This window comes from Zeus faber (assembly GCF_960531495.2).
Source record: "Zeus faber genome assembly, chromosome: 15".
In the NCBI taxonomy this organism is placed as follows: domain Eukaryota; kingdom Metazoa; phylum Chordata; class Actinopteri; order Zeiformes; family Zeidae; genus Zeus; species Zeus faber.
The window spans coordinates 22,152,304-22,172,756 of record NC_137194.1 but is presented as its reverse complement, the minus strand read 5'-3'; the positions used below and the strand labels follow the sequence as shown (position 1 = coordinate 22,172,756).

At 43.3% G+C, this 20,453-nt stretch overlaps 1 protein-coding gene across 3 annotated transcripts; it reads right to left on the bottom strand.

Moving 5' to 3' along the window:
* Nucleotides 1-2,447: 2,447 nt before the first annotated feature.
* Nucleotides 2,448-19,443, bottom strand: dcaf1 (ddb1 and cul4 associated factor 1; the record flags this gene model as incomplete). 3 transcript variants are annotated; one of them, XM_080015426.1, is made up of 24 exons in its annotated part: nt 2,448-2,670; nt 3,071-3,335; nt 4,541-4,636; nt 4,747-4,820; nt 4,945-5,049; nt 5,896-5,989; nt 7,754-7,987; nt 8,101-8,185; nt 9,022-9,104; nt 9,717-9,915; nt 10,564-11,642; nt 12,208-12,443; nt 14,600-14,724; nt 14,836-15,005; nt 15,211-15,420; nt 15,932-16,111; nt 16,430-16,588; nt 16,724-16,825; nt 17,226-17,825; nt 17,987-18,124; nt 18,738-18,851; nt 18,960-19,033; nt 19,135-19,211; nt 19,331-19,443. In XM_080015426.1, 24 exons carry the CDS (start codon nt 19,441-19,443, stop codon nt 2,612-2,614), a joined length of 4,671 nt encoding a protein of 1,556 aa, XP_079871552.1. In that variant the 3' UTR covers nt 2,448-2,611. The 3 variants fall into 3 exon arrangements, with proteins under 3 accessions (XP_079871552.1, XP_079871553.1, XP_079871554.1); XM_080015427.1 differs by having other exon boundaries at nt 2,448-2,667; XM_080015428.1 differs by having other exon boundaries at nt 3,080-3,335.
* Between the last annotated feature and the right edge of the window lie 1,010 nt (nt 19,444-20,453).

The following is a 20,453-nucleotide window of genomic DNA, read 5'->3' as shown; positions in this document are numbered from 1 at the left end:
AATGCAAAACCTAGTCATAATTGTAACATATCCATAGTATACCTCTCTCCTCCACACACACTCAGACTTTTCAACCCAACCCCCAAGCTTACAGAACAGCTTCAGGATGGAGCCGTGGTTTGCTTTTGCTCCGACTCTGAATCACCGTAATCTCAAGGGTGAGGTTGAGTTGCCCGACGGAGGGAGGTTGACTAACACTGTGAGCGCTGATCGGTTCCAACACTTCCAGCAGACAATGAGAGCCAGAGGCTGAGGTAATAACGGCCATTCTGTTCCCTCTCATCAATCATCTGCTTCTCACACACACACACACACAATTTCAATATGCACTCCGCCATGCGCACTGCACTGCTACACAACATATCAAGCTCAATTCCCTCTGCTCCGCCCGTGTGAATGGGTCCGTTGTGGCTATCTACGTTCCTAACATGATTATCACGATACAGTCGCCTACATGTTGACTCTGACAAAGTACAAATACGAGATGCATAAAAATACATCAGGCGGAAAACACCTTCTAATACTGTATTTGGCTATAATTCATGATCAAATGTAGTTATTACACTTCTATCTTAGGTGTCAATCGACAGAAAATACCTCCACATACTCAATAATTAAAATGAGTACAAAACCTTTCACTCCTAGTTGTTTAAATGTATACTACTTACCCCTGCCCAGTGAGGCATTCACTGAGTCGTCGCAGGTGTTTTAAAACACTAAGATGCCCTTTCTAAAATAAACAATCTTGTCTTTAATAATCATAAAGGCTAAATAATTTAGCATTTTCACAGCAGAGAAAAAGAGAACTAAAACAGACCAAATAGAATTAAATTTAAAAAAGATGTCAGTGAAAATAAAGCAAAAATTTGCTATAAAAGGCGCAGTTTTGTTTTTTTCAAATAATCAATAATCAGTGACAGAAATTACACCATCCAGCTCGCAAATAACTTTTGCAGAAAACAAACCTTTACGTCAAATCCTCAATCAAGACCACACTCATAACCTGACTGTATTCATTATGTCATTGGGACAGCATACTGAATGTGTGACAGAGATGAATGAGTGGCTCTGTATTAAAGAAGTTATTTTGAACTTTTATTTATTGTAAAAATACTTTAGATACATACAAGCTGTACAGAAACTATTCCAAAAAAGTCTTTGTAACAAAACAAAATGGGAAAGACCAAATTCACACAAGGCAAAAACATGAAAGATGAAAGATTGAGACCGTTGTAACAACTGTCCAAAGCATGTTTTCACACTCTTTAAAGGGAACATTTTGTCAATGTTGAACCAACATAGAAATAGAATATTGTTGACAAGAAATACTTTGATTTGCAGACAGAATTCACAGACGGCTCAGTGGCCAATTTAGTCCTGACATCGAAGTATAACAAGTGACCAACTCTCTGTTTATATGGGTTCAAAATTGGCAAATGTATCCATGAGCCACCTCAAGAAAGATACCCACTGAAAAACATTAGGAAAACCCTTTGGAAGCCACCCAATAAGCTAGAAGAGACAGTCCCCGCCCCCACCCTTCAACGCATTCAAGTTCACTTGTTTTTTTAAACATTTGTAAGGCCAATAATGTTACAAAACTAAAAAGGTGGGAGAGATCATTGACAGAATACCAAACTTCTATGTCTAATGAAAAATCTTGAAGCACATTAGGGTACAAACTGTGAAACACAGTATGTACCCATCAGTAACACGGGACCTATGCCAACTAGCACAAAGCCCTGAGTTGTTTTTTTTGCTTTTTTTTTTTTAACAAAACAAACTGAATCCAACATCAAACATTGAGCTTTAAGGTTTTCTCGGGATTGACACAATAGTGGGCAACGGTTAAGGCTGTGTTGTACATTTGAGTGAAACGTTTGAAACTTCTTCCAGATTTGAAGAGCACCAGAATGAATTCCATTTTTTTTTTTTTTTTATTACAATCAAATCTAGAGGCAAAAGTCAGTGAGGGCACCACAGTGTAATTCATTTTGGTCATTGGTTCTTCGTGACATAGTGCGAGGCGCGGCTTTTATTTTTCAGTGAACTAGATCAACTTCATTTCTGATGCAATCTCATAGTATCACACTTTACACTCTGCCACCGCGATCTGGACTCCCGGGGGGTTAGCCTTCTCTTAACTCCAGGTCACAAATCTGTGGCAAAAAAAAAAAAAAAAAAAAAAAAAAGAGAGCTCGTAACAAGATGCATGAGGGTCCATATTGAATGGAAAGGCTCGCTTAGAAAGAGCTGTGCTGTTGTCATTAAAAAAAAAACAAAAAAAAAAAAAAAAAAACAAAGTTTTCACTTTTCTGCAAATGGACCATTTCACTTATAAAAACTCCAGGTGTTTTAAAAAACTAGAAATCATATACAATCTTTTTCAATTTGTGTGAACCCCCCCCCCACCCCGGATCTCTGACACTTTTAAAAAGCTCCTCCTTTCTCTCCGGGCTCTTTAGGCGTCGACACCTTCCGGGCTTGCAAAACTGGCAGTGCGCCAAAGTGTCTCCGCCTTCCACCGTCCTCTTTCTATTCACGGGCGTTCCTCCGGCTACGAGTCCCGAATCTCCATCCGAGTCCCACGGCCCCGGATGTGGACGGCTCCTCACTCATTCAGGGATAAGATGATGTCATCCTCAAGGTCGGAGTTGTCCGAGCTGTCTGCTGGGTTGATAAATAAAAGTCAAGTACACGTTTAGAAGTCGGGAGGATACACGGGCTGCATGCCGGCTAGGACCGAAAACTGCCAAAAAGGCAAAAACTAGCCCTCTGCGACACGTCCTCTGAGAGCGTCTGAGAGCTCGGCCCTTTTCAGCCCCCCCCCCCTTTGTTTTGTTTTGTTTTTTTCCCCTCTTTCAAGCTCACGCTTTTCCTGTCAATCCCTCAACTTCAATAAACTCGCATGAGCGTGCAGTTTTTAAATCCCCGCCGAGAGAATTTTTAGTTTCACAGAAAATCAAGTCAGAAATTGGAACTCGCCGGCTCAGCGTTGCCGGGTCGAACCCGGCGCCCACGACCCCTCGACAACCCCCCCCCCCCCCCCCCCCCGCGGACTGCCTCTTACCGTTCTCACCGCCCAGGTCGGCGTCCTCGTTGTCCGAGTCGTCGTCGTCGTCCTCCTCCTCCTCCTCGTCCTCGCCGTCCTGCTCCAGCAGCCGAGCCACCTCTTCGTCGTCGGAGGGGGAGAAGTCGTCGTTCCCGTCCTCTTCCTCGTCCTCGTCCTCGTCGTCTTCCTCCCCTCGGTTGTCGTTCTCCAGCTCGGCGATCATGGGATCCGTGTCGACGTCTTCGTCAGAGTCGTCGTCGTCGTCCTCCTGGTCGTCGTCCTCCTGACAAGAAGGAACAAATAAATATAACATTAAATAATAACATTAATGAGTCACAGGTTACTGCATCACTCCCAATCAGCTCTGGTACATCTCATTTAATATATAAATGAAGAAATTTGTTCGTTTTAAGTAAAAGCAACAGCAACAAAAAACTTCTATGATACTAATACTTTTCCTCAAATTATTTTTCGTTAAAGACTTAATTAATCTTCTCTCATTATGTCTCAGTTGTGTCGTCATTTTGGTTAAAATATGCAATAACAAAAATAACAGCACCACCAAATTGGCGTTTCCCAGTAAGTGTGGGTTTTTGTAACAACCGAGGCTTTGGATGTACAGTATGACCTTATTGGTCAAACCTCACGATCCGTTCTTTCGGGTGTTGAAAGGTGTGATGGGGCTGAGAGTTCACCACGTAGGTATTTTGATGCATTTCTTTTTTTTTACATTGAAAGGTTACAAGGCCGTTCCTGTTCACAAAACAGATTCATCGAAAATGACGATGAGCGAGTAACGCGGCCTATTTCAAACTGCTGAATTAAAAACAATCAGCACGGCATGTTATACATTGCTTATAAAGTAATCTGATTACGCAAAGCAAAGTACTTTGAGATGCCCCCCCCCCGCCCCCCAAACACCAATTGTGTACCACGGGGTTCCAAGATCATCCAGGTTTCTTTTCTAGACCAGCCACAACATCCCAGCATCCCCACTGAAAGACTGAATGACTTCGATGCACAATAAGGTGAAATGTCACTGCGGCGTCTCACCCACATATCTGACTCATGTGATACCATTTTTTGTCGTACAGTTTTGCGCTTTCTCTTCTCCGCTTCACAAGCCGTGGTTATGATCATTATCAATGGAGCCCTTTCACCTGAAAACCATTTTGGGGAGGGGGGGGGGGGGGGGGGGGGGGGCTTCATTCAATAAAAATTCATCCCACGCTGGCAACGGCGGAGCCTCCCTTCAATCAATGATTTTGATCTGTTTATCATCACTGGCACAGCACGTTTCCATTAGGGACGGTCAGACTTTTTGTTTCTTTGAAAGTAGAAAGAAAAGGTAATACAGGAATGTGCGAGGCCCATCGACCGTGTGAGAAGTTGAAAAAGAAATCGGCCAAAAAATGAAAATCTTGGGATTCAAGAAACCCCGGTGTGTCCTGAGAGAGAAAGATAAAGAGAGGAGGCCGGATCCTTCACCTGATCCTCCTCATCTTCCTCTTCCTCCTCTGCCAGCCTCTGGCGGCCGACCTCGTAGAGCCGACACACGGTGTCTGTGTTGACGGAGTCCTGGTTCTGTGGGACGAAAAGAGCAACAAACACGATTTCATATGGAAATTTCTACACGCATTCAAATTATATTACAATAAACTGCATCGTAGATTAGAACAGCGACAGAGGCTCACCTCAATAACGGCTAAGTAGCAGTCTTTTGTATCCGTGCAAAGGTCGAATATATTCCTCTTGACATCAATCGTAGCTGAGAGGAGAGCAAAACAAAAATGTGTGAGCGGTCAAAAAGTCACTGAAGTGTCTTTTTTTTTTGACGGTGAGACAAAATCAACGCCCGTAAAAAAAAAAAACCATTGGCATCTGAGACTTACCAATGGGTTTATAGTCGGTCGCATTGAAGGTTCTGAATGAGGAGCCGAAGGGGGTTTTCATCTGCATCTCCATCATATCGTCCTCGTCGTCGGCCTGCAGCATCGCTGGGAATTTCGGGACACGGAAATTAAAGCAACCAGACTCAAACTACAGTGCTATGTTGCTCAATAGCTTATGGGTAGTTGTATGGCTTGTTGGACTCTGTGTGTGTGTGTGTGTGTGTGTGTGTGTGTGTGTGTGTGTGTGTGTGTGTGTGTGTGTGTGTGTGTGTGTGGTGGGGGGTTGGGAGCCAGCTGGTTCTCTCTGTTGCCAGCCCAGAGCTCAGCCTTCTGCCCATATGGTTCGGTGGGACCTTGTGGCATCGAAACCAAAACCACACCTTAACATGCCCAACAACATGTTCACAAATCCACACACCCTAATAATCCGCTTTGCATCAAACACACCTTTGACACCTGCAATGGCCGTTGAGAGAGAATGGATTGAAGGATATAATTTAGGGGCTGCCGCCTCGAATCATCAGCGGGGAAACCATCGGTCGACTGAGATTCCTCATGTCGAGCAGACGTTTGTTTGTTTTTCCTCCAGTCAGTGTGCATTACAATAACAGGATAAAACAAACAGACCCTTACAAACTGCGCAGGGATAACATTTCAATGGGGAATTACAAATAAGGGGAATCATAAATAAACAAGTTAAAACAGTGTGGGGACTTGTAGCCCGGTTCATATTATTTAGGGAGAGTGTCCCCATTACGCACCGTTTTGTTCCGTACGGACTTGTTTGGTTCCTTAAGGAGAGGATAAAGGAGTAAAATAAAATAACCTACATAAAAACACACTGTTTTGGGGCGCCGATCTTGTGCACCCCATTGCCGGCGTGCATATTGTCGGTACCGTAGGAGAGGGAGACAGGTGCGCAAAATGCGACCGATGGCCCGGGGTGCTTACCTCCGTAGATGACGGTGCCGTTGTTGTTGAAGACGATCCTGCACTGGTCGAGCGCCGGCACCGTGTGGAGGAGGTGGAAGGTGCGCAGGTCCCACTGAGACGCTCATTAAGGAACCAACGACAGGATCCCTTCACTTACTATAGAACTTTTGAAACTACTGCCAGGAAGCCAACTGAGACTATTTGAAATTTAGTTGGGATTAAAACTTTAAAAAAAGAGGTTGGTACTCGGATACAATTTTGATATAAAAGGGTCATGATCCGATTTGATCAGTTATTGATGGCTCATGGTACTATATTCATATATTGGCATTTTATACATAATGCAGACCTGCCAACCTTGGCAAAATATTTTGAGAACCACAACAGTGTAACAGGGAGTCTCCGTGGTGTTTGAGTTACTGCAGCTAAATGACTCCATCAGTTACTCACACCGTAGCCGCCTCACATCGTAATGCACATCGTATGCAAGCTACTTCAGGTAACTACATACAGTATACCCCTTCAAATGCATCATCTCGTAAAGTTACCGAACATGTTTACCAACTAGAGATGCACCCATTTTAATTTTCTTGGTTAATTCAGATTCATAAAGTCGGACCTGCCAATTCTGATTTCCGATCTGCTGTACGTCAACGACAAATACATCACGTGATCTGATCACGCTCACCTGATAGGACAGCTGCACATATGGACTACTGCTGCAACTTTCAGTTACCACAATGGTGACATTTTGACACTGTGTGTTAATTATTGTTCATTATTCACTGTGGAACAATAATAGAACATGAAACTGTCACTGAGTTCCAATAAAACAAATTACAACATGGAACATTTACAGAGTTCCAATAAAACTGAACATGGGACTGTCACCAAGTTTCAGTCTAATTCAACCTTTAACTCTCACTGAGTTTTACTAGGACACAACATATAACTAACATGGAAATGTTCAGTTCAAACTTCAAATGAAAGTCAAGCTTTCATCGCAAGCGGAGCAGAGCTGTGACCGCAGGAGACGCACAATGAGTTTGCACAATGAGTATTGTCAGGCGATAGATAAATAATTTATCTAATCTTCTTTGTTTACCTTGAAGTACCTCCAAACAGCCGACATCTTATTTCTTTCGCTCTTTTTTGAGCGTGGACTACGCAACTATGTTACACTACGTTGGTATCGGGTTTGAGTACCGGAACATTTTCACCAGTACAGTACATGAGCGCAGTATCGGCCGTGTCAATTTGACCGGCACAGAATGTGATAAATCTGACACTCGCCCAATCACCATTCACGGCCGAATAAGCTGAAAACCGGCCGATGCAGCTCACGTTCAATTTTCGGTTGTTTTTTGCGTGGTTTCAGCTGGCGTTTCATTCCTGCGTATGTTGGCCAAGAATTGCGTGGTTGGTACACAAAATGCGTACAGGTTGGCAGGTCTGCATAATAACAATGGCTGCCATGTTGTCAGCATCCCATCTGATGTGTATTACAAAAATATTTCACGGAACAAATTCAGTCTCATACATACATTAAATATTTCAACTCACCTTTGACTATGTTGGTATTCAACATATTGGTATTCATATGGAATTCAATTCAATTGGAATTCATTCAGTGGAAAGTGGTTAGATAACTTCCAAATCAATTACGGATATGACAATTGAGACTTGAGTAGTATTGGACTATAGATCCCCCCCCCCCGTTCCTTTTTTTTTTTTTTTTACCCAGCCCTAGTTAATACCCGCCAAAACCGATTCCTTCAGAAAAGAAGGAAATCTCTTGATTCACAAAGCGCCAAGCACGCATCCAGTGTTATTCTGGCTGTTAACATCAATGTAGGAAATTAAGACTTGAGGATACAATCTCTGTGTTGATGATGACCTCCAGGTTGTTGGGGTGGAACACGCCGCTGATGTTCATGTTGAACTTGTCGAACTTGTGGATGGCCTGCGCTGAGCGGACGTCCCACAGCACGCCGTCGTTCAGGACCAGGTCGTCGGTCGGGTTGAAGGTGGCACAGTTCCTCTTGTAGTTGTTGGCCAGGTCGGGGTTGTTCAGGGTCAGTGTCTTCTGCCCCGTCTGGATGTCGTAGATCTGCCAAAACGAGAGAGGCCAAGACCAGCGTCTGCTCAGCGGTTGTGTTCGGCGGGAACCTTTATGTATTTTGTGCCAAAGGTTTGAAATGTTTATTAACAAAGTGGACATACATGAGCTACATGTTCCTTTGTGCCGATGACTCTGTCTTGAGACAGCTTACTGAACTCCACATAATGGTCACCCAAAAAGGAATGCCTAAATAAATAAATAATGAAATTATTATTTTAAATCAAAGAAAATGATAACTGTTAGCATTGAAAAACTTTAGAAGCCTCAAAGCTGTTTCTGTTTGATATGGATGAACAGTGGATAGAACTCCAGTATTTCCTTAAGACAATGGGAAGAGCGTTTGGCGTGTGCAATTTAACCACATCGTAAAGACCACCTCCAGAAGATTGTGCATTTTTGAGCGATTTGTTGTTTTTCCAACAATCAGCGACATGGATTTTCTTTTGAATTGGATGATTTTAGCATCGAAAGGTTTTGTTCAAACTGTACTTTGTAAACCGACGATTATCCAGGTTGGCACACCCAATTAAGCCATTTGTTCACACTGATTCTGCCTGAAATTTTGGTTTGGAGAGCAAAAATGGTCACTATGATCATTTTTTCTCGCCATTATTGACGGTAGTGCTAACTAGTAGTTTTGCCTGCCGCCGCTACTGTTCCATGTGAATCTACTACCAATTTGTCCATTCTCCTTTTGGAAAAAAATTGGGGTTAAAGGTAGGTAATTAAATGAATTTGGCGAGAGGTAGCCTTTAAGGTGTGCTCAGTTAAAAGTAAAGAATAAATCAGACTCTGCTGGATTTCACGGTACTGTGCAAACACAGACATAAAAAAAAAAAATATATATATATATATATATATATATATATATATATATATATATATATATATGACGTGACAACACTTAAAAATATCCTGCTTAACTGACTTGAACATGAATAAATATTAAATTTGTTAACTATACATTTCAGCAATTAAAGAGAAGTGACTACTACGTGAATGTCGTTGTTGTAGTCACTTACTTCATGGTGAACACAAACTTCATCCCCCAAAGTGCAGACATCGGGTAACTCCACGACGCTGAGGTCAGAAGCAGGCAGCCATCCTGATGCAGCAGCAAACACAACGTTCACTTCAAAGTATCCAGATACACAGATAACACAATAATAACATTATAAAAATAATGACTAGGTGCTTGATGTTTTGCTAAATCTAGGAATCGCTGCCTGCCTCTTTGTTTGAAATTCACTGAAACTAGAATCAACCCAAAAACTATCATCGGACTCAAATCAGGTGAAAGCAAATATGTATTTTGGTTTCAGAAGGCGATCTGAAATTGGCCTGCACCGAAGAAAACGAGATGTTATTTTCCCAAAGAAAGGCAAAAGAAGCACAACCGGTATTACAACAAGGTGTATTACAAGACATCCCGAATATAAAAAAATATATATATTTTTATATCTATCTATCTATCTATCTATCTATCTATCTATCTATCTATCTATCTATATATATATATATATATATATATATATATATATAATTATTATTATTTTTTTTTTTTAATTCAATTAGCTTTTTCTCTGTTGTGACTTCATATCTACTCCTTGTCCTTTGACAGTGACCACCTGTTAAAAAAAAAACAACAGCAGGTGGCCAATTTGCCCTCCTCCTGGATCAAACGCTGCAAAAGCAGTAATGGCGCTGCTCCACTGACCCGCGAGGGCTCCAGGTTGGTGATGGCTGAGGTGTGACAGTTGTAACTGGCCTCCTCCTGGCCTGTGAACACATTGTAAAGCTTGAGCTGCCCTGTGCATGTCCCCAGCATCAAAAAACGCTCGCGAGCTGAAAAGGCACAACACATGAATCCACTCTCGTCCTCGTCGGCCTGCCTAAACACCGAGATGGGCCGGAACCTGGTGGCAGATAAATAAAAATAAGATTACAGTTTGCAGCTAACTTTTCTCAAAGGATAGGTTCAGTATTTTTCAACCTGGCCAAGGCCTTGTTGTGTTAGCACCCATCATTTATATCTATTCACCCCAGCACCTCGCTTTACCATTGAGAAACTTACCACTCTGCTGCAGCTTCTCACCGTGCTTAAATGCAGTCCGATGAAGCAAATGTTCAAACCTTTAAAAACTTTAAATCTCTTTATTTAAAACTACTCTTTGTAATACATCCAAAGCATATCATTGGCTACAGCTGGTTACTGAGTGGAATCAGCACAACTTCCTATTTGTAATTTCCTTCATTAGCGCAGATATAGTCAAAGAAAAGTGCAAAATAAACCTTGAAAAGACTATGTTCTTAAAGGAGATTTTACTAGACCAAATATACTTGCCCCATTGGACTGCATTCAAGCAGGGAGAAGCTGCAGCAGAAAGGTAAGTTTCTTAGTTGTAAAATGCTAAGCAATGTTGTGCTATGAACAGTCATAAATGACGGTAACCAATATTTTAATAAAGGACTGGGTTTAAAAATAGAACCCATCTTTTAAGCACTTAGTTTCTACACTCAGAAAACAACAAACAAACAATGTCTCCTCAGGGTCGGACGTCTACCTGCTGAAGATGAGGTGTCTGTCAAAGCAGCCCCCGTCCACCCCTCCGTACTTGGGATATATAACCCGTCGTGTGTGTCGGGACGTGAAGTTGGTGGGCGCCTGGCGTCTCTGCTTGGGCTCAGGGCACTGGTGGGGGGTGAACAGTGAGAAGGGGGGGCAGGTAGCCACCGGGTTCTTGCAGCGCGCATGCTGCTCCCTCAGGTACTCTGTGATGATGCCGTCCAGCGCGGGGGGGGAGGGAAGGTGCCGGTCCAGTTGCTTCTTCACAGCCGGACTCTGGCTGAAGGCCCCGTGGTCCGACTTCTGCCGCAGCACGCGCGGCTTCTTGCAGCTCAGCGTGCTGCAGGCCAACAAACGCTCCCGGGTGAACACGATGCGGCCGAGGAGCGACGAGCCGTTGGCGCAGTGGGTGACGGATGTGGAGGGGAAGACGGCGGCGGCGGATGCCGTGACGGGCTGCGACGTGGAGGGGCGGGGCTGCGGGTGGCCGGACATCGGCGTGGACGAGTGAGAGCTGAGGCTCCCGTGCCGCTGCCCGACCCCGTTGGCCAAGCGCGGCGTACGGGGGAGGGCCGTGACAGTGGAGGAGCCGGGTGAGGCGGAGACGGGGGGGAAGGTAGACGTAGGGTGGGCCTGGTGGGACATGATGGCCATAGGGAGGTCCGCCTCCTTGGTGAGAGTGTTGGCCGTGTCACCCAGACCTTTGGCCATCAGGTGGTTCCGGATGAGCAGCAGCAGCTCCTTCTCGGGGAAGGAGATCCTGGACTGCGCCACCACGTTGGCTCTCTGCAGCCATGCCAGGGACACGTCCGTGCCGATCAGCAACGGCTTGCCCGAGATCCTCTCGATCAGCTCGGCGGCAAACTTGCAGAACTTGACGTGCTCGCTGCGCTTATCCTGGAGCACGGGCTCCTTCATCAGCTGTTGGATGTGTCCACTGCTGAATAGCGGGAGCTTGCTGATGATCTGCCGGACAGAGCTGGAGCGGGACAGGCCAACCAGAGCCTTGCAAGCCAGAGCCCGGATCTGATCGGCGTCCGTGATCGGCATTTTCACCATCAGCAACGAAAGGAGCACCTGAAAAATAGTGAAGTGAGAACCAAGAAAACCGAAGAGAAGCTACTTTTCAGGACATACTAATAGTTGTGGGGCAGCACATTTACCACCATTGGTAAAAGAAGATATATATTAAAATTATTTTTTTTATGAAAATGGGCTACAAAAAGTTTAACAAGGCTTAATGAGCTAAAATTCAAATTAAACAAGACATTGGGGGTCATGAGATGTCACTATGGTGAAAATTGAAAGGAAAATCTGGAAATATAGAAAATAATTTAACAAACTCCAGACTTTTGGTGGCACATTAGGTCATTTAGACCTGAGTGGCTAAATGACCTAAAAATCATAATCACAATAAATCATAGTCACAATCAGGTCACATGGACATGTGTTCTGTTGCAAATTTGAAGTGAATAAGAAATCTTGAAGATGGTCGAAAATATATCAATTGGACGATGGGAACAATAGGGAAATGTTGCTTAGTGTGGCTTAATTCATATATCATTAAAGGATAAAGATATATCAATCTTTTCTAACCCACTATTTTGGGTCATTAAAGCTTTGAGAGCAGCCATCCCCCCACCTTGATGCCATTGTTGGACTGCACTATGTTCCACATCTTGGTGAGCACGCTCTCGCTGGACTTGCTCTGCTGGGGGAGGCGGCGGCGGGGGGTCCCTGCGATGAACTTGCCGATGCTGGACATGCGCTTGTCCGGAGCGCAGACACAGTTAATGACCACTTGCAGGGCTGACTTCTGGATCTCCGCGTCGTTCACAAACACTTCGCCCTCGGCCACCACAAGCACAATGCTCATACCTGGTGGAGGGAAACCAGTGGGTGGTGTGAAACCCATTTCCAAAAAGGTAATGCACTGCATGATCTACACCACCTTCCAAGTTATTATGCAAATGATATTTTTCTCTGATTTTCCAGTATAAGTCAGTATAATTTTCAAGTCATCAACCGTTAGGGTACAATTCAAATGTTATCCCAATGATAACAGTAGTTTTTTCAAAAATAAAAAACTCAAAATGCACTGTTCCAAATTATTATGCACAAGAGTTTCAAAACAATTAAGAACAATAAAGAACTGAAAATGGTCATTTGTTGAATTTGCAGCATTGGGAGGTCATATTTACTGAAATCAAAAGCTATTTCAATCAAAAACATCTGAACAGGCCAAGTTACATGTTAACATAGGACCCCTTCTTTGATATCACCTTCACAATTCTTGCATCCATTGAACTTGTGAGGTTTTGGAGAGTTTCTGTTTGAGTTTCTTTGCAGGATGTCAGAATAGCCTCTCAGAGCTGCTGTTTTGATGCAAACTGCCTCCCACCCTCATAAATGTTTTGCTTGAGGATGCTCCAAAGGTTCTCAATAGGGTTGAGGTCAGGGGAGGATGGGGGCCACACAATGAGTTTCTCTCCTTTTATGCCCATAGCAGCCAATGACACAGAGGTATTCTTTGCAGTATGAGATGGTGCATTGTCAGGCATGAAGATGATTTTGCTACGGAAGGCACGGTTCTTCTTTTTGTACCATGGAAGAAAGTGGTCAGTCAGAAACTCTGTATACTTTGCCAAAGTCATATGCACACCTTCAGGGACCCTAAAGGGGCCTACCAGCTCTCCCCCATGATTCCGGCCCAAAACATGACTCCGCCACCTCCTTGCTGACGTCGCAGCCTTGTTGGGACATGGTGGCCCTCCACCAACCATCCACTCCTCCATCCATCTGGACCATCCAGGGTTGCACGGCACTCATCAGTAAACAAGACCGTTTGAAAATGAGTCTTCATGTATTTCTGGGCCCACTGCAACCGTTTCTGCTTGTGAGCATTGGTGAGGGGTGGCCCAATAGTAGGTTTATACACAACTGCAAGCCTCTGGAGCATCCTACACCTTGAGGTTTGCGGGACTCCAGCGGCACCAGCAGCTTCAAATACTTGTTTGCTGCTTTGTAATGGCATTTTAGCAGCTGCTCTCTTAATCCCATGAATTTGTCGGGCAGAAACCTTCCTCATTATGCCGTTATCTGCACCACCCCGTCTGTGCTCTGAATCAGCCACAAATCTCTTCACAGTACGATGATCACGTTAAGTTTTCGTGAAATATCTAATGTTTTCATACCTTGTCCAAGGCATTGCACTATTTGACGCTTTTCGGCAGCAGAGAGATCCTTTTTCATAACAACATTGTTTGAAACTTGTGGCCTGCTTAATAATGTGGAACGTACTACTTAAGTAGTTTTCCTTTAATTTGCTCACCTGGCAAACTAATTATCACAGGTGTCTGAGATTGATTTCAGTGATCCAAAGAGCCCTGAGACACAATACCAACCACTAGTTTAATTGAAAAACAAAAAATTAAATGTTTACGACACTTAAATCCAATTTGCATAATAATTTGGAACGCAGTGTATTTCATTATGATGGTATAGTGAAGTAATGTTGCGCAAAATACCATCAGAATGAAAAAGTAACGGGTATACTTTTATTCTTCCTCTTTTGCTTTCGGCTGCTCCCGTTAGGGCTCGCCACAGCAGATCATCTGCCTCCAATACCTTCTGTTATTACTTGACTTAATTAATTTAAACCATGAAATCATAATAACATTTCTTTAAAAAAATTAAAAAAAAATAATAATAATGGTGAACAATATTAAATATATATGAAATTGTAACTGAAATATGTATTGGAAAATGAGAAATAATGTTTTTAACTTTAAAGTTATAAAGTTCTGACATTTACACCTCAGTGGAGTTGAAAATAGGAATATTGGAAATGTTTACACATGGCATGCCAAATATTAAATTACAAAAAAGTATATTCAATACATTTTTTGACTGATTAATCAATTATACTGCATATATATATATATATATATGACCCTATGTGTACGTATACGACAAATAATCTCTTGAACTTGAGCAGAAGCAGTAAAGTGAGTAATAATGACATCAGCACGCACCGACAGTAGAGACAGTGGAACCCCGCTCGTCGAGCACGGCGACGGCCTCCGCCAACAGCAGCTGTGTCTTAGGAACGACTGTCAGGATGCTCAGGATGTCTAAGGCATAGCGCACTGTATCGCTCCTGTGGGGAAAAAAAACATGAGAGAGAGAGAGAGAGAAAACGGAATGAATGAATGCATTCTGCATGATTTAATAGATTCAAAAGGACAATCGACAAACGTGTGGTTTGTACCTGCCGTAGTACGTCCTCCATTCACAGGCGATGGAGATAAGCTGCAGGAGAAGCTGGACGCAGGAGAGCTTATGGAAAACCTCCGCTGGCTCCCAGTACAGTCGCAGCGGGCCGTGCTCGATCAGGAACTCCACCATCTCTACCACCTGCTCGTGGCTGTAGCTCACCGCCTGGGGAAACGCAAAGACGTCAATCATCACTACAGGAAACGAGAACAGCTCATTAGCTGCTAAATGATCCGTTCAATCTGAAACTACTGATGCACCAGAATGGTGACATTTAAAGAAGAATTTCGATAAAAAAAAAAAATTCAAAACTATCCCAAGAGACAGACACGCACACACACACACACACACAATTATTTCATGTCCTAACCTTGTAGTAAGGCTGGGAGTGAATGGGAGCGCCCCCTTCTGTACGCTGCAGTGACTGCTTGACCTGCTCCACCTTGATGGCCAGATGGGCCTCAAAGTACCTGCGCAGAGCCATGCAGGTGTGCTTGGCTGTCTGCCTGCTGGAGAAGATCTCATCATCGCTCAAAAGAGCCCCCTGATCTTCGGGGTTGAGGATTTCCAACGTGCTGATCTGGAAAAATTTGGTTCGCCAAAGTATGTGACAAATAGTCTCTTGAACTTGAACTTTATATCATGTGAGAAACCTGACACGTATACAGTATATGTACATATCCATTGTCTATATATGCGTCAATTTGTGATTCTCCTTTTCATTGAGAGTGGTTAAGTGTAATCTTAAAATCTGATTACCAGCAATAATATAGTTATGCCAATAATCAAAATATATATTTTTTGATTATTGCCATAAAAAACATATTATTGATGTGAATTATTAGTGTGCATGTCATTATGCATCCCCCTCTCTCCATTTGCTTGAATGAGAGCCCTTCAAAGAAAGAATTACTCAAGCTTGGTCGTTCATAATGAAGTTACAACGAGATCACACAACACACACACACACACACACATCTGTATGTATGTGTGTATGTATGTATGTATGTATGTATGTATGTATATGTGTGTATGTGTGTATGTATGTGTGTGTGTATGTGTGTGTGTATTTATTTTTTATTTTTTCCTACCAGGTTGACAAGGCGCCGAAGGCCATCTTGTCTGTCAAAGAGCTCCAGCACGGCGCGGAATGAGAACGAGATAGAAAAGAACATCGTGGCATGACAGCAGCCGGATGCATGGGAACATTCCAGAAGCCACAAGGTGTAGCCAACCACATCTGACAGGATGGAGTGGGGCAACATACACACCTTGGGGGGGGGCACACAAATGGGGAAACAGGATTTCAGACAAAAACAGCAACTTGCTTGTGGTGCGCTCACAGAAAAAGAAACATAAGTGTTTTCGTGGAACAACCAGAGGTGGAAAAAGTACTCAGATATAGATATATTTTGTTAGAAATGTAGTAAAGTAAAAATGTAGTGGGGTAAAAGTCGAAAGTTTCCTAAACTGAATATACTTAAGTAAATATAGACACTTGAAAAATGTACTTAAGTACAGTCACAAAATTCTTGTACTTTGTTACTTTCCACCACTGGGAACAGGATATCATGTTATATTTGACATACCCTTTCCATAGCGTCCTGGTTATAGGCCAAGTAGTAAAGACACAGAGACACTCCGGTGGCAGCCATGGATGGCCGGGGGATTTCCAGCAGCTTCTGGACGCCACCGTGAGCGACAAACTCTGCAGCAAACTTCTTATGCAGCAGCAAAGATGCCAGGTACTGTCGATCGAGAAAGAAACACAAGAGTGGTGGGAGTGGAAGGGGCTTGGGTTTGCTCGGGTTCAACACCAATGAGAACATTCGGCCACTTTGATTAAGTCTGTGGCAAGAAAAAAAGAAGAGAAGACCGGCAACCTTGAGAGCCTCAAAGGTGAGCTGCACATCATTCGTCTGCTTCAGATCCATGTAGTGCATCAGCAGCTCCCGCGCGCCCATCTGCATGAACACCGCTAGGAGCTGTGGAAAAAAGGCAGAGGGAGAGGCACAAGGGAAAAAAAAATGCCTTTACTTACTTATTACAGAATTATGGATAACAATCATTCCGCAGCATCCACTGAGTTGTTTTTTGTTTTTTTTTTGGTGGTTTGTAATTATGGTTTTTTCAAAAATAACAAGTGGTAGCCATTTGTGTCTGGTGTGCCCCCCTGCACTTCAAGTATATTGAAAATTAAGCTTATTACGTTGGATGTATTAACAAATGTTGAGCGAGACTGACATCTGCTGGTAGGTTTGGGGAGCCAGTCAGACGCTTTTTCCCCCCAGCTATGCAATATATCCTCTTCGTTTGCCAAACCAATAAACAACTAGTATAACCAAACATGTTACTGGTGTTGATTTGTGGTGCAGCTGGACCGACCTCCTGATATTCCCCGAGAGGCGTGAGATACTGCAGGATGAGTCTTTGCTCGATCTCCGGGGTCAGAGGATAGAGATGGTAGTTGTTCCCAATGACCCAGGGGCTCATCTCGGACCAGCTGCTATTGGACAACTCACTGAAGCTCCTCTCTGGGTCTGGCAAAGAAAAATTCAGCTTGTGCTTGGGCTTTCGGCAGCTTTCCCTCTCCGCCTTCCTCTTTAGGTAACTACTGCCGTCGAACATGTCCTGGTGGGTCAGCGATCCCGTTGCAGACATGGGCTTCATCATAGTTTTCACCGCCGAGCTGGCACAGCTGCTGGTCTTGTGAGGGGAGTTGAAACGGAAAGACAGCTCGTTCTCAGGCTCGATGGCAGAGAATGAAGTTCCCTCTCCGTTCTGCTCAGTTCTTTCTTCTTCCGCCTGAGCCCCATTTCTATCCGGCGCAAAGGAGGCTTCCTCAAACCCGCCGTCGACGGCCTCCTCATCCAGCGGAAGCAGCGCCTCGCCCAGCGTCTTCCTGGGGCTCGGACGCTTGAACTCCCGCTTGCTTTCAGCGTCCTTGTCTTGAAGTTCGCGCAGCCGATGCAGCATCAGGGGTACCTGGATGGAAAAAGTAGTACACAGCATTGTAGCCTCAATTTGCTAATAAAGGGTTATTTTTCTTGTTTTGTTTTGTTTTTTTAAACACAATGTCCAACAATTTACATAAATAGTTCAACATTCAGTGAGTTAAGTTGGCAGGATTTACTACTTATACGCACCAAGACAGAGTTCTCCTCCCTGTAGTTGGCGGCAATGTCCTGGTTCTCCATCGCACCGGCAAGCAGGCCTGTTGCATAAATCCTGAGTGGCTGCTCGGCCTCCTGAGCCCATTTAAACAGCCGTTCCACTATTCCCTCCTAAAGCATAAAGGGGGAAGGTCGGGGAGGGTGGGGTGAAGTTACCTTGCCAGGAAGAAAAACTCAATAAAGAGAGCAGATAGTGGAAAAATCAGAGATCCACCTTCCTGCTCTAAATCTAAAGTTTGGGCCCACTTTGGCTTCTACAATATTGATGGGACAAACACACTCAATATGGAACATGCTCTATGTACCTTGTTTTATCTCTGGTTTTGGAAATTCTGTGAAATAGACCGTATGTAAAAACGCACTGAATAAAATGGTGTTTTCATATTTTTTCCTTTTTCAATTACACAGATATTGCGATGAACCGTCAAGGATTTTCTTGCAATGTATTGTTTACCGGGGAAACGCCTGTATCATGATACCATCGTTATTGTGGCTAATGTATTGTGTCATGAGTTACCTGGTGACTCCCACACATATTCAGAAGATCATGTTGTTAAAACTTCAGTTGCATTTATAATGTCCAACGCTTTCTTTCACTCAACCCTTTATATCTTTGCATTTTTTTGTGAATAAATGAGAATTTGGAAGGGCAGTCACAGGGACATTTGAGCAAATATAATCAAACCCATGAGTGCAAGTGTTCATGTGCGCATGAATAGCATACCTTCTCCTGGAACACCACAGCTGTCTCCAGGCCAGGCATTATGTTCTGCAGGAGGCGACAGGCTGCCGTGTTCAGGGAAAGCTCTCTGCTGGTCATTACATAGCTATTTACCAGCTGGGAATGAAGAAAAACAAAATGGAAATGACCTTCCAATCTCAGATTTAAATTCACTGCATTAAACATGAGCACAACTTTCTTGACAAAAACACAATTCTTTCTTACGGCATTCATGAAGTCGTCATTCTTGAAAAGGATTTTCAGCAGGTGTCCTAAAATACATTCCGGATCAGCTCTCCCTGTTGACCAAGACAAAAAAATAGAAATGTACGTGCAATCATAAATTGATCCTAATGAATTTATAATGCCACTGTGTGTGATCATGTCTAGGGTTTTGTACCAGGATGGCGGTCATCAAACGGATCTGGATCAGCTTTGTGGTACTCCTCAGTCTCCCGCTCAACTAGCTCAGAGATTCTGCAAGTTTAATCGGAGGCAAACATTTATATTTTCGGTGCATACATAAGGTGTTGTAAAGAAATCTAAATTTGTGGCTCAAATAATTCCATATTGAAACAAAACAGCCAACCACTCACTTGGTGAGGATGCTGACCAGCTCTGTGGTGCTGCCCTGCTGTTCTCTCTCCCACTGTTCCAGAAGAGCAGTCAGCTCTGCCTTGGAGTCCACACTGGCAGACGCCGACGCCATAGCACAGCCTGACGGATTGATGCAAGCAGGGCTCAACACTAACTTTTCATATATTTTGAGTAATTAAGATACTATGTAGTCATAAGTCCATTTAATAATGAAAGTGTGACAAAGGAATGTTTAAAGGCTTTATTAAAGTAACGGTAATTAAAGTGAAAAAAAATCGTTGTCGTTTGGGTTTTATCTGATACGTTACAGAATTTGAATCTTCAGGGCGGAAGAAACACCTCTGGTCACACTTGGCTTGATAACACTTAGAACCTGTCTGTCTCTCTCTTACACCCACATGTACAGTATATGCTCACCATATACATTTTATTTTTTCCATTTAACAATGGTAGATTCTAATTTGCATCTTCCCATTTAAAAGTAGCTCTCCACCAGACGAGGTCTACACCATGCTCATTATTAATGCTGTCTGTCACAATGCCGTTGTTTTTTTCTTGGAGGATTTATAACTGAACTATGAGCATGACGCACACTTTTACTTTGTGTGTGTTTTTTGAACTGGGAAAAAAAAGGAACGAATAGTTGAATCTTCGTATTGAACAGTCAAATCCAATTAGACTGACAATTCTGAGACGGGTACAGCCCTACTATATAACATACTAAGATCAGACATTAATATCCAAAGTGTTAATCAAATGCTATGTTAATAGAGCAAACTTTCAAACTCCTGCATGCCTGATCCGTCCTGTCGCTGGACAGTTGCATCAAATCAGATTGGCCTCCCAAGACTTCACTAATTTCCTTTTTTTGTTCAGGTTGATCTGGTTCTTTGTCAGTTAAAATCAGTTTGCACATTAGTTTATGATGTTGATGGGTCAGTCAAACCCCTCCACAGTCAAACAACTTAATTTCTTCGCTATTGTCTCTAAAACAGGTGCCTGTGTTCACCGGTGCACACGTGAGCGAACACACCAACGCACGTGCAGCGTTCTAGTTCTGACTGTAACAGCAGTATTTAAATATCACTAATGCAAGAAATTTCTTGATTTTGGAGTGCAGGT